Source organism: Schistocerca americana, chromosome 4, assembly GCF_021461395.2.
Source record: "Schistocerca americana isolate TAMUIC-IGC-003095 chromosome 4, iqSchAmer2.1, whole genome shotgun sequence".
Lineage (NCBI taxonomy): Eukaryota > Metazoa > Arthropoda > Insecta > Orthoptera > Acrididae > Schistocerca > Schistocerca americana.
This window is the reverse complement of record NC_060122.1, coordinates 278,235,446-278,250,077: the sequence shown is the minus strand read 5'-3', so window position 1 is coordinate 278,250,077 and position 14,632 is coordinate 278,235,446. Positions and strand designations below refer to the sequence as shown.

Genomic DNA, 14,632 nt, shown 5'->3' with positions numbered 1-14,632 from the left:
ACAGGCATTTTAGTCATCAGTTTAAAAATTGTAATTATTTTGTATTCAGTAGGTTTATTATTATACACTGAGGTGACAAAATTTTCATGGGACAGCGATGTAGACATATACAGATGGCGGTAGTGTCGGGTACACAACGTACGAGTATAAAAGGGCAGAGTATTGGCTGAGCTGTCATTTATATACAAACTATTCATGTGAAAAGATTTCCGACGTGATTATCGCCATACGACGTAATTAACAGACTCTGAATGCGGATTTGTAGTTGGAACTAGATGCATGGGACATCCCATTTCGGAAATCGCTAGAGAATTCAAATCCCGAGGTCGGCAGTGTCGAGAGTGCACCGAGAATACCAAATTTCGGGCATTACCTCTCAACATAGACAACGCAGTGGCCGACGACCTTCGCTTAACCACCGAATGCAGCGGTATTTGCGTAGAGTTGTTTGTGCTGACAGACAAGCAACACTGCATGGAATAACTGTAGAAATCAATGCATCCGTTAGGACAGTGCGGCGGAATGTGACGTTCGTCGTCTGTAGCGCCTTCCCTGGGCTCGTGACCATTTCAGTTCGACCGTAGGCGGCTGGAAAACTGTGGCCTGGTCGGATGAGTCCTTATTTCAGTTGGTAAGAGCTGATGGTAGAATTAGAATGTCGTGCAGACCCCACAAAGGCATGGACTCAAGTTGTCAACAAGATTAGATTAGATTAGATTAGATTAGTACAGGTTCCATAGATCATGAATACGACACTTCATAATGATGCGGAACTTGTCAGGTTAATAAAAGGTGTCTATACAAGATATTATATAACACAAAATATTACATGACACTTCAATCTTTTTTTTTTTTCTATGTGTTGGGGAAATTACCCACTTACTATATCCAAAAATTCATCTAAGGAGTAGAAGGAGTTGGCATTAAGAAATTCTTTTAATTTCCTTTTAAATGCTGTATGGCTATCTGTCAGACTTGTTGCTATTAGATAAGCGACCAAAGACTTTTGTGGCAGCATAATTTACCCCCTTCTGAGCCAAAGTTAGATTTAACCTTGAGCAGTGAAGTTCATCCTTTCTCCTAGTGTTGTAGCCATGTACACTGCTATTATTTTTGAATTCGTTCGGGTTGTTATTAACAAATTTCATAAGTGAATATATATATATTGTGAGATCTCTAGCTCTTTAAATAAGTGTCTGCAGAATGATCTTGGATGAGCTCCAGCAATTATTCTGACTACACGCTTTTGTGCAATGAACACTCTTTTACTCAATGATGAGTTACCCCAGAGTATGATGCCATACGAAAGCAGAGAATGAAAATAGGTTTGGTAAGATAATTTACTGAGATGTATATCGCCAAAGTTTGCAATGACCCTAATAGCATAAGTAGCTGAACTCAAACGTTTCAGCAGATCTTCAGTGTGTTTTTTCCAGCTCAACCCCTCATCAATGCATACACCTTGAAATTTTGAATATTCTACCTTAGCTACCGATATCTCATCGAAGTCTATATTTATTAATGGTGTCATTCCATTTACTGTGTGGAACTGTATGTACTGTGTTTTGTCAAAATTTAATGAGAGCCCATTTGCAGAGAACCAATTAATGATTTTCTGAAAAATATCGTTTACAATTTCACCAGTTAATTCTTGTCTGTTGGGTGTGATAGCTATACTTGTATCATCGGCAGAAAGTACCAGCTTTGCATCTTCGTAAATATAGAATGGCACTCGAAATGTCCAGAATGTACTTCAAACCAATCGCTAACAAATGTGGTCTGGTGACATGGTGCATTACCACCCATAAAAATTCCATCGTTGTTTGGAAACATGAATTACTGTAAATGGTCTACAACTAGCCGAATGTAACCATTTCCAGTTAATGATTGGTTCAGCTGGACCAGACACTCTGGAAGCTAATAGTGGCTCGATAATTGTGTGGACTGTGTTTACATGGAATGGACTGGGTTCTCTGGTCCAGCTGAACCAATCATTGACTGGAAATGGTTACATTCGGCTAGTTGTATACCATTTACAGCCATCCATGTTTCCAAACAACGATGGAATTTTTATGGATGGCAATGCACCATGTCACCGGACCACAGTTGTTCGCGATTGGTTTGAAGTACATTCTGGACATTTCGAGTGAATGATTTGGCTACCCAGGTCGCCCGACATGAATCCCATCGAACATTTATTGGGCGTAATCGGAGAGGTCAGTTTGTGCATAAAATCATACATCGGCAACACTTTCGCATTTATGGACAGCTACAGAGGCAGTATTGCTCATTATTTTTGTAGGGTACTTCCAACGAATTCTTGAGCCATGCTACGTTGAATTGCTGCACTACTCCAGGAAAATAGAGTTCCGACGCGACATTAAGAAGTATCCCGTGACTGTTGTCACCTCAGCGTAAAAAGAAAAAGAAAATTAAGCACCCTGTTTGACAGATGTACAAATAAGAAGCACAGAAAAACGGTAGACAACACTTTGAATTTAAAGCTGAGTCGATCGAGATTTTTGCGTTTTTTCAAAAGTTAAATGGCCTTCCAACCCTTATTATTATTCAGGAAAAATTGACTCATAACAGGAAATCAAATTTGGAGTGGTACTTTCCAACTGAATACGCCTCATTTAGTACTCAATATCCTTTCGGTGATACAAGGAGGAAAGTGGTTGAGGAAATTGAGAAGAGTCACGAAAAATGTTCTGTGTTGATTACTGGATGAAATCTTCCAAGAATGGTCTATTGTAGGTATGGTGCTTGGTCAAGAGATTTCTAATAAAGGAAAACCATCCATATACGGTGAATATACAAAAAGATGTTTCGGGAATTTAAGAACAAAGCAGATATTAAAAAAAATTGAGAGTTACCTTTGTCTGCTAAAACAGCGAAAAGTTGAACAGTTAAAATGTGTTCAAATATAACCGAGCAGCAAATCGAAGATATTCAGTTGGTTTCAACATTCTCAATAGCAGTTGAAGAATCTTGTGACATAAATGATACACTGCAGGTTTCACTTTTTGTGCAATTTATTTCATCAACAGTTTCTAAAGAAGAACTATCAGGACCTATAGCCATTCAATGGTAAAACATGTCGAGTGGTTGTAACAAATGTAGTAAATGTGTCCAATAAAAAACGTCATATTCCAATCGATGAAAGTGTCATTTTCAACAGCCGTGTGAAAACCATGAATGGCATATGAAACGGCTTGGTTTTTATTTTAAAATAAAAGAATTATGATTACTTATTTACCATTGCATCATTCATCACGAAGGACTTTGTGTGCAGACATTTCTAGAAGAAATTTTCAAAGTTGCAGAATTTATGACTTAACTGCTTTGTACATAAAGCTCACAGTATCACCAATTAAAATAATCTTTAGTTCAAATTGTGACTTAACGCACTCATTTTTTGCTCCATAACAAAGTACGTTGGTAATCAAGAGAATACGTTTTGAAACGTTTCGTTTCCTTGTTAACAGAAATTAAAACACTGTTCACTATCCAGAACTAACGATTGATCAGTGTATCTAAAAATTTCATTTCACGGTAGACGTTATGTCTCATCTGAATGAGCGTAATGGAAAACTACAGGGACAGACAATACAACTTCTTTGAAGTCAGAAGAAGTTATTTCATTAAAAAACAAATTACCTCATTCGAAAGATAAACTTTGATTCACTTTGCGGTATTATACCTAAACTGACTGATACAGTCTCGTATCCCAGGCGACGTAAATGAAAAGAGCATGCCCCAGCAATGCAACTTATTTAAGAACTATATTTACAATAAACTGTCACATGTTTCACAACGTCATAATTTATACAATATAATATCGAAGTGTGCACTTGCTATTATCAACATCTCCCTTGGAACTAATATTGTGAGCACCAGTTTGCAGACTTGTGTTATACAAGCTACAAGCGTGTAAATGTGGAGAATACTGTTTCTTTGCCTCTTTCTGTGTATGTGTGGGATTTTTTTCATTGCCACTATAGAGACCCATAGCTTTTTTTGGCACTTTAGTCTACGACGTTGGCTGAAATAGTTGGAAATAAATATAAATAAACATAGGAATGTTGAAACTAAATATAGAAATCCTTAAGTAAGTTAGAAAGGTTTTAACTATATTGTTATTTAGGAAGAGAATTGGGTGGGGGAGTAGAGATGTGAACTTGACCCTAATGACCCCAGTATTGGATACGTATTTACATCAGGTTTTTGAAGAGCTGATGAGTTGTTGAATGAAAGTGGACAATGAGAGGTGGTGTTGCAATGCCCATCGGCGGCACACACAAGGCCGTGATAAGGGCGCTTATAGATACGAAGACTGCGCGCCACAGATGCAAACGTCACGATGCGCTCCTCAGGACTGGGCCTGCTGCTGTTGGCAACACTGTTGGTGTCTGCGCTGGCAGCTGTCTCCTACAGGGGGTGAGTGAATCTGACAGGCGTCCTTCATTTGCCGTTCATAGAAATGGACTTATAGCTTCACACATTTCAACAATGTAATAAATGTTTCATTTCGCTGATGACTGTCAATCTAACTTTCACAGCATCCTCACTCTTCCAGTTTGCTTAACGTTTCTATGAAACTAGCGAACCCGGTAATGCTTCGTAATTGCTAAATATGTAGGGGAATTAGAAATATGCCCTAACTTCCGTCTGCGCCCTCTCTCTGTCCATAATATCCTTCCTTCTATCTCTCTTCCCTTTCTCTCTGTCCATGCTCTTTCCAATCTCCTCCTGACCTTCAGCTTTGTTTATTGATAATTTAGGGAATTGAAGTCGCTTAAAATGAATCGGGGAAATTGTTGCTATCTTGGGTGCATGGTGCTGGATCTGGATATACATGGTGTCCATAAAAGAGCCAGTTTCAAAACGCTGTAGAAACGGAACCAATGCTCAGAACGACGTCAAATTTGAACAGCATATTGTTGACGCAGGAGGAAACGTCATAGAACGGAAAAAAACTAACGAAAATTTGACCATTATATGGCACTGTAAGCGTCAGAATATGCGCACAAACAAACGCGCGGCACACGGCTGTTCCTCGGTTTAGTCCAAGACACCCAGTATGAACTTTCCCCACGAAGGATTGCACACTGCCGATAAAGCTCTTTTATAAGAATGATGATTGTGGGCCAGTAGCCTTGCAGACGTTCGGGACACTCAAGGGTATGAAAAAAGGCATTGGTCCGATGTCTGCTAAGTGTCTGCAGAAAATGACTGCAAAATTCGAAAAGAGAGGCTTTTTCAAATGGTTCAAATGGCTCTAAGGACTATGGGACTTAACTGCTGATGTCATCAGCCCCTAGACTTGGAACTACTTAAACCTAACTAACCTAAGGACATCGCACACATCTATGTCCGAGGCATGATTCGAACCTGCGACGGTAGCACCAGCGCAGTTCCGGACTGAAGCGCCTAGAAACGCTCGGCCACAGCGGCCAGCTGAGGTTTTTTCGATGTGAATTTTGGCGGAGGGAGGGAAGTAGTCCATGCGACGTCCGTTGGAGATGTGGCCACAGTATTGCGGTAGGAGTCGAGCGGTGGTGTTCAAACACGCAGTGCACGGGGAATTGCCTGAATGTTGGACACGCCTGCGAGCAAGGTGCACAAAATCCCACGAAAAATCCCGCATTGCTATCCGTTCAAGAGATAGTCCCTACTGACCTACCAGCAAGACAAAAGTTCCCTCTGGGATTTCTTGTTTGCATGAATGCCCATGCAGCATTCTGTGGGCAGACGATGCCCATGTGCATCTCCAGGAACATGCCAATACACATAACTGCATAATATGGGCAACGGAAAATCCGTACAGACATCAGCCGCTACCACTTCATTCTGTAAGTATGTGCGATGCAGGTTGACAGCATCGTTTATCGTGGGGCCGTATTTTTTCGAGATGAGTCCTGTGGGTCCTGTTACCTTTCCTGTCACTGGTAAACGCTATAGAACTGTTTTGTGTACCAAAGTCAATCCAAACCTTCAACAGTGTGGATGGGTGGGTAGGATCAATTCTACGCAAGATGGCGCTCCTCCGTGTACTGCACAGCCAGTGGTGCGGCTACTGCAGAGGCATTTAGGAAATGCTACTAGAACGATCAGCCGTCATATCCCTACAGCCTGGACATCCAGATAACCTGATTTTAATCATCGTGACTTCTGGTTGTGGGTTCATCTGAAAGATGTTGCGACATTTAGGCACCGCTTTTTGGCCCTAGGACAATTAAAAAGCGATGTCAATTTGTTTTTAATGCAGTTTTTAGGCTCAGGATGATTAGAAACCGATTTTCCCCTTCTGATGTGGTACGGCCTTCTCGCGGTGGATGGGCTTACCTAACTAACAGTGCCACAACTGTTGACTACCGAATTTCTGCATTGATGCACACTGAACAGTACGGATGGTGTATCGTGCAACTCAAACCATAGCAGTCGTATTGCGGGTTATCTGTCATTTGTAGCCGGCCGTTGTGGCCGAGAGGTTCTAGGCGCTTCAATCGGAACCGCGCTGCTTCTACGGTTGCAGGTTCGAATCCTGGCTCGGGTATGGATGTGTGATGTCCTTACGTTAGTTCGGTTTAAGTAGTTTTTAGTCTAGGGGATTGATAACCTCAGATGTTAAGTCCCAGTGCTCAGAGCCTTTTTTTTTGTCATTTGTAGCTGATCTCATCTACGTGAAGACGCCGCCTACTACGCGTAAAATTGGTAGAATTTTCGTCAATTTTTTTTTTCTTCCTGACGTTTCCCCCTATGTCAATAACATGCTGTTCAAATTTCATTCTGAGTTGTGGTTCTTTTCCTACAGCGTTTTGAATTGTGGCTTATGTCTGTCTGAGCGTCTATTTGAGTATCGCGTAAAAATTTGAAGTAAATCGGTGAAGAAATTCTCTAGACTTTGCTAACAATGTGTCCCCCTTACACATATAATACACTAGCGCAGAAAAGCGTGCCTTATAGCTATGTGTCCATGCCAGTATCACACAGTGTATGGCGTTGTGCTTAATGTATGAACTCTTGTGTCGTACAATGGTATAGTTTTGTAGGTACATTCAGCGACATATCTGGATAATATCTGAAAAATTGTGTTGTGAATGGAGTTAGTAGCAACAAAGTAATAAATTTAACCTTCATGCACAATGCAGCAGTTTTAAATGCATCCCATATGTCCTGAACTATAAGTAGTACAATGAGACAATATTCTAGATAGATTCAGGGGCATACGTGGATACTGTCTGCGAAATTTAATGGGAATAGCATTCGTAACAAAGAAGTAATTAATTCAAATGTCATTCATGATACGGCAGTTTTTCACGCTTCTCATTGTTTATTATGTCATATCTTCTGAAGTACGTGTCGTATAGTGATGTAATTTGGTACTCACATTAAGTGGTACATGTGCATACTGTCTGTAAAATGTGTCGTGAATACAGTTAGTAGTAAAGAAGTAATAAAAGAAGTTACGAATCATAACGTCATGCCTCATCCGGTAATTTTACTGCATGTACAGCAGAAAAGTTGTTAGCGATAAACATTTTTCTTTCGATCATTTTGTGGGAGCAGTCGGCGAGAGAACATTTCGTGAATGTTTCAAAGTCTTGCAAAATTTGTTGCAAGACGCTAATTGCTTTCATGTATGAATAAAGTCTGGGAATTCATGCGTCACGGGCTTCGCTTCTTTTTCACCCCCGTCCCCATCCACTTGACATATAGGTGGTTCAGACTCTTACGGTGATTGTTGTCTGATATTACAGTACACTATATATATATATATATATATATATATATATATATATATATATATACTAAGTTTCGTTGAAATCGCTCAACTTAATTAGAAGGACATGTGGAACACACACACACACACACACACACACACACACACACACACACACACACACACATCCATTTTTATAATATGTATGGATTTATATTTAAAAAATGTGCTCTATATCCATCCAAACATTTATTACAGCATCGTGAAAAATTAGAAGTAAATCACTAAGGAAAATTTCGAGAATTTTGGTAACAACATTAAATAACTTCTTATATTTATACAGTGATGTATATATACACACTACGTAAATTAAAAATATGTATTCTCTCATTTCGAGATGTTTACTAATAACATTTTCTCTTCATACATATTTAAAAAAATTATGTAGCTTATGTCGGTTCGGACGTATATTAGAGTGTCATTTAAAAACCTGAAGTGAACGGATTAAGAACTCTTCGAGATTTTTGGTAATAAAGTTAAAAAAAAAAAGAATTGTCTTTATATAGTATTATAGCTATGTTCACTACTACCAGTGAGATAATGAAAATTGGTTACAAAAATTCACACATTGTAATAAAACACAGTTAGAAACTAGTTAGAAGAAGTACTTACTAACGAAAGTTTGAGACATGGGTTGGATTATTACCTACTCACTTACTTTGAACTCACTGTTCATAAATGCAGATGTAAAAGTTGATAACGAAATCGTTTTAGATAATTCAGTTTTAGAACAAGTCTATCTCAAATCTCTTATTTAGCTTGTGCTGTAAGTTTTGTTTTTGACTCTGGTATTGAAAATAAAATACACTAATTTCAAACTGCCCATGGCAGAATTTTCAGAACACAAAAGGAGGCCATCACGAAAGTCTATAAAATGATGGTGGTTCCTGTGTTATTCTATGGAAGCGTAAACTGGGTTTCCACAAAAACCAGAAATTAAATTCAAACAGTAGAGATGAGGTTTTTAGGAAGAACGAAGCGCTGTACAAGAATAGATGCGGTTAGAACTGAAGATATTAGAACGGAATGAAATATTTTCAACATGAGTAAAAAAATTCGAAAGTATAGTGAAAATCGGAGAATACCAGGTCACGGTATTCCTCAGAAGATCCCAAACTACAAGTCAAACGGGAAAATAGATATTGAAAAACTGCAGAAAATATAGGAAAGATGGAAAGATTTTGGTTGTGAGTTCAGAACAGGAAATAGGATAATCCTCGAAAGGAAGGTGATGAAGATGATGATCATGATGACGAAGCTGTGGTAGGAGGGTGACTCAGACAGCGCCCCTTCCCGTTAAGCTTTAACAAGGTGTAAGTTGGGTAACTGTAGATGCACACATATTTCTCAATGAAAACAAAAATTGTGGTCGTTCATTATTACTTATTTGTTTCGTGAAGCAGTTTTCCATTTACAAGGCTGTCGCCAGACGCTAACGACTATACCATTGTCAGATAGCAACCTGTTGAAGAACATTTATAAAGATATTACTTATGAATGGTCTGTTGCAAAACCCATAGGCCAAAAGTCATCTTTGCTGCACGGAGTGAGTTCTCTTTAAATTATAAGTTCAAAAGGCTTTTCAACTAAATCAAAAGTTCTAACAAGGAAATTACCTACAAATCACAGGTAATGCATAAATTGGGGCATAATATAAATATAACTACCGAAATGATGTGCAACTGGTAAATCAGAAGAATATCAAAGAATTTAGAATGTCTTGAAAACATCAGTAAAGTAAATTCAAAACAAAGTAGGTAATATAGACGAATGTGGGAAACCTAGCGAAACGAGAGGATGAGGTGAAGTTCAAGAGCGGGGAAGTCATAACCTGAGTTTGATCCTTTAATGTTAAGTATTGGCTGGCAGATGTTTACGGATATTAAGTCAACTTCCGGCCTTTTTGTACCTATCGTCTGCGCGCCTTATATCTGTGAAGTTTACCCCGCACGTGTAGATATCTGCAACCTCCAGTTACATTTTTGTTTATGCGATACAGCTAGCGCCAGCTTGTTCTTTGGGGACGATTGTCAGCTATTGTTTGGAAACCAAAATCCTATTCAAAAAATGAATCAGTTTTTAGAGGTTCAAATGGTTCAAGTGGCTCTGAGCACTATGGGTCTTAACTTCTGAGGTCATCAGTCCCCTAGAACTTACAACTAGTTAAACCTAACTAACCTAAGGACATCACACACATCCATGCCCAAGGCAGGATTTGAACCTGCGACCGTAGCGGTCGCGCGGCTACAGACTGTAGCGCCTAGAACCGATCGGCCACTCAGGCCGGCAGTTTTTAGAGGTTCACAATGAATACTGTCATTCATAAATTCACAATTTTTCCGACGAGCAGTGTCGACAGAACTCATCGACACACACAACTGCTCTAGATAGTTCGCTTCTTTACGGCAAATTAAAAGGGGGCTTCACTGGAACCTTTTTTTTAAATGAAAAATTTGTAAGTTAGCTGTTTGTTAAAAACGTACGTCCTTTCTTTAACGCCACCCCTTCCTTCAATCTTTATCAAATAGGTCTATCGTTTTTTTTTGTTTTTTTGTTTTTATTATTCCCACTACGTATTGTGGCATTGACGACTACTGTTAAATATATTGCACTAGCCTTGGCAATATTCTTGGCCCTGTATAATCTGAAAGAGGTAGTATCTAATACGCAGTCACGACTGATATAATAGTAACTGATGAAAAATGATCGTTTCCCAAGAACCATTGAGCGATAGTTGCTGGATCATACTACGATAAATCATTTGGATTTTTTCTATCACTTCTTTAATGACATACGCCGAGCCCAATGCGTTCTTGTATTGATTAAAATCGTTAAGCTGTCATCAACTCTGAATTCTTTATGGAAAGGTGAACAACTTATAACTTTTTACTTCTGAAATGTCTAATCAGAGTTGCGTTGGCAAATAATTTTTAAAGTGCGTATGCCTGCCCTAACGTTGTATTTCCTTTAGAGATATCACAGCGTAGTCGACTGCACGAAAATGAATGCTTCTACTATTTCACGGAAAAAAACTTACAAAATCTTTGAATTATGCTTCTAAACTTCTTTTGTATCTTCTGATGATGTTGACTGAATGTTTTTGTTTGACCTTCTTACAAGTTAAATCTTTGCCGCATTCGAAGAAAGATTTCGACATTAAAACTGCGTTGGTGGTAAGAACTACAACGGTTTTCCGACTACAAAAATGACCTTGCGATGCTGGACCACTTTTTTCTTTTCTAATCTAACTCAGTACACTGGTTGGTTCGGCGCTGATTCCTAGGAAAACCTGATAAATCTACTAATTCTCTAGTATTAGAAACTAATGCTTCCTGTTAGAAAAAATGAAACTTAAATCAGTGCTAACCCTACATGGCTGCGCGACTTCCACACTATCACTTTCCACGAGGTTTTGTGCATTTACTCAAACGCCTATGAAACGTTTGAAAGTCAAAGCACGCTTACCGCATATTAACACGAAGTTGAGAATATAATACACAGTGCTTGATATGCTGGTTCAGTCTTAACTCTCTCCAAAAATCTTACATACACCCTCAAACTGACAAAGGAACAGTACTTTTATTAGTTGTAATACTAATAGCCTTCAAATTAAGTGTCAGCTCGGCACCTACATCCGACAGCACCTATGGTCCGCGTTCCCGTTTGTTAATGACTCTGGCATCGCTACGTCTCTCTCAAATGGCGTAATACACATGCAACCTAATATTATAATCACAGTGAAGTACATTACAAAGTAAATATTTGTCCTTTAGTTAACTCTCCATTAAAAAAATATTTAATGAGCAGCTCGAAAATATGGTACCCACTGAAATCAGTAGACCAAAGTAGTATCTCACATCTTCTCATACCAAGTCAATGAGAAACAAAAGTTTTAAATAATAAGACACTTAAATATTAAAAGTGAAATCAGTAGCTATTGCACCGCCTCAACGCTATTCTCGTTTCCTCGTCTCCCCAGTGGGCAGTCTGCTCTTGGCAGTGGTGAAGCACAGATGTCTTGCTTGTCTCCCATCATCGGAGCTGTGCAGAGGGAGTTGTTCACTTCCCAGCTGTTGTGAGACATTAGAAACAAGTTCTAAATATCATGCACTCCTACAGACAGGCCATGTTCAAAATCACTTTTTAGAATGATCATATATGCATATGAGATTGAAAGATTCCTATGAGACAGTCTTGACATCGTGGGCATCCACTTTTCAATTCCAGCCAGCTTCATTTGTATCAAGATGGTAAATGCTGAGGCTTGCACAACTGTGGTGAACAAATTTGCTAAGTCGCTTAAGTTGAAACACTCCAGTGGTCACATTGGGTGTTACAGTGGACCGCATGAGCCTGGGCTTGTGTACCATTATAGTTTAAGACTTCCCTCTGAGGTGCCAGCCAATGTCATAATTGTGGTCTTTCAACAGTAAGGAAATGTGATCAGCCATGTGGCTCAGAAATGACAGATGTTTGGGCCTTACGAGGAGTATGATGGTGTATGCCAAATAAAAATTGTACTGATAAAACACATACTGCTATACTGTCGTGCTATGCTGTAGTAATGTACGATGGCCAACCATGCATATTTTTTGGCTGTGGACAGGAAGGTCACGTCAGGTCGTCGTATATTCAATGCCGACTGATGCAAAAGCTGGTAGGAGAATTTTAGCCAGCAGAGGTGAGGGTCATTCTCCCCTCGCCTATGTCAAAGCAAAACGGACATCCCTCATGGACAGAGAAACCACTGATCAACTGCGGTTCTGACATCCTGTGAATCAAGGACACGACCAAGGTCACCCCACCTCCTCAGGCGACGACAACCTTGCAACATCCTCAACCATCATAACTGGGCGAACCACAAGGAAACATGGACGTCAACAACAGGGTCGTGCTGAAACCTGCCTTCCTTACTGAGGGAGCAACGGCGTCTGATCAGCTTCCAAACTCTGACATAGAAACTTACGTCCGCAAGTAACGATCGCATCATAAACACAATGAACGATGGCCTGCATCTTCTGACAAGTGAGCAGATAACATTGAATGTGGCGCTCTAACAGACGACACGGAGGAAGGTAGGGGGTGATACCCAGTGTGCCACTACTGTTCTGGCGCCCAAGTAAGTGGCAGTGAGTCAATGGAGTTTTGATGACGATATTCCATCTATCGTCGTCCATGACAGCACCACCTGACGTGGAGACAAGGCGAAAAACTTTTCAGCTGGTAGCGAACAACTTCCTCACTCTCAGAAGGCGCAATAAATTCTCCATGCGCAAGAAATGTTTAATGCTGCAGACATAGCATCGCTCTCTTGCAAGAGGTGTACATAGCCAGCTTTCCCCATCTCTTAGGTTACACAGCTAATGTCGCCCATGCTTCGCCCACTAGTAGCAGCATCACCGTCTTATTTAAAGAGAGCTTGGTAGAAGATGACGTGTGATATCTCCTCAACGCATGGGTCATGGCTGCCACAGTGAACTGAGTCCGAATCATCAATATCTATGCCCCTTTTGGTACAGAGCGACAGCAACAACGTTTCGGTTTTTTGTCAAAGGCATCGCGCTGCTCTGTCAGTGTCGACTAGACGACATGGTGGTTTGGAGAGACTTCAGTTGCACACAAGTACCTTCAGACCAGCTCTCGCGCCACTCCCTGTACAGTGAGTTTGACATCCATGATCTTCAAGTGGTGGGCATCTGGCGCCACATCCATGGCGACAGACACAGCTATACTCATTTGACCAGTCACTCCTCCAGCCGACTCGAATGGATTTATGTCACGTGCACGTTACAGACAGCGATATGCAAAGCGAACGTATGGTCAACACTTTTTTCGGATCACTTGGCCTTCATTTGTGCCATAACCCTCAGTTCACTCATGGGGTGGTGACGCACAAGCCCATGGAAGCTAAATATTGCCCACTTGATCTCCCCAATCAGTCGATAAGCTGGGGAAGGTACATGAAATAAGTGTGTTCACTGCCATGGTCTGTACCACTCGGCCTTAAGATGGTAGATTGATTGCACGAAACTGGTCCTCAGAACAATCTTCATAACATGCAGTAGAGAAGCAGCTGCATGGCACAAGCACACAATGGACATTTACTTTACATCCTTAGGGAGTGTTTCGATCAGCTGCATTCTGCGGACATACTGGCCACAGCAAAGATCATTTCTATCAAGCGCCTCCATTTAGGAGGAGCTGTAGTACACATGCGTGCACAAGACAGCCTGCCCGTGGAACAACTTTCAGTGTATCACATATTAGCGAAGTGCAAAAGGCAGCGATGATCTCTGGTCTACATTGCCGACACAAAGGAATGTAGATGTCTCAACGAATAACACGATATAGCCAAGCTTTACATAACCATTTTGCTCGACTGTATTCAGTGCAGCATGCGGATCCAGCAGTCATTGTGGACGTATCAGGGTTGACCCACAGCCCTGTACTACAGAAATTAGAAGTGGACTTGTCAGGGGACGTGACTGAAGACGAGGTATCCGATATCATTGACAGAGGAGCGGCTAACAAGACCCTGGGACTAAATGGAGTGCATTTTCGTGTTTTATCAGGTCTTCAATCAGTTTTTGGTATCGTGTTGAACAGAGACAGGCTGTGAACTGATGTTTCCAGATGTTACACTTCCCATAACGTTCTTAGAAGGATTGATAGTACCTGTTCATAAACCAAATGGTGGCTACCGCATCCATGATTACCAACCTTGACACCGCTGGATAGTGGCATGACAGTATTCACCAGATTGATGGCTATGCATTTCAGGGGTATGATACAGTACGTACTTTTGCAGGATCAATCATATGCACAATTCGGAGCTGATATAGGGAC

At 40.4% G+C, this 14,632-nt stretch overlaps 1 protein-coding gene across 1 annotated transcript in view; it reads left to right on the top strand.

Moving 5' to 3' along the window:
• Positions 1–4,363: 4,363 nt before the first annotated feature.
• LOC124613406 (carboxypeptidase A1-like) overlaps positions 4,364–14,632 on the top strand; it is a 56,165-nt gene continuing 45,896 nt past the window's right edge. Inside the window, exon 1 of the mRNA XM_047142110.1 lies at positions 4,364–4,440. Within this exon, the coding sequence (XP_046998066.1) occupies positions 4,364–4,440 (77 nt within the window). The remainder of the gene's footprint in view (positions 4,441–14,632) is intronic.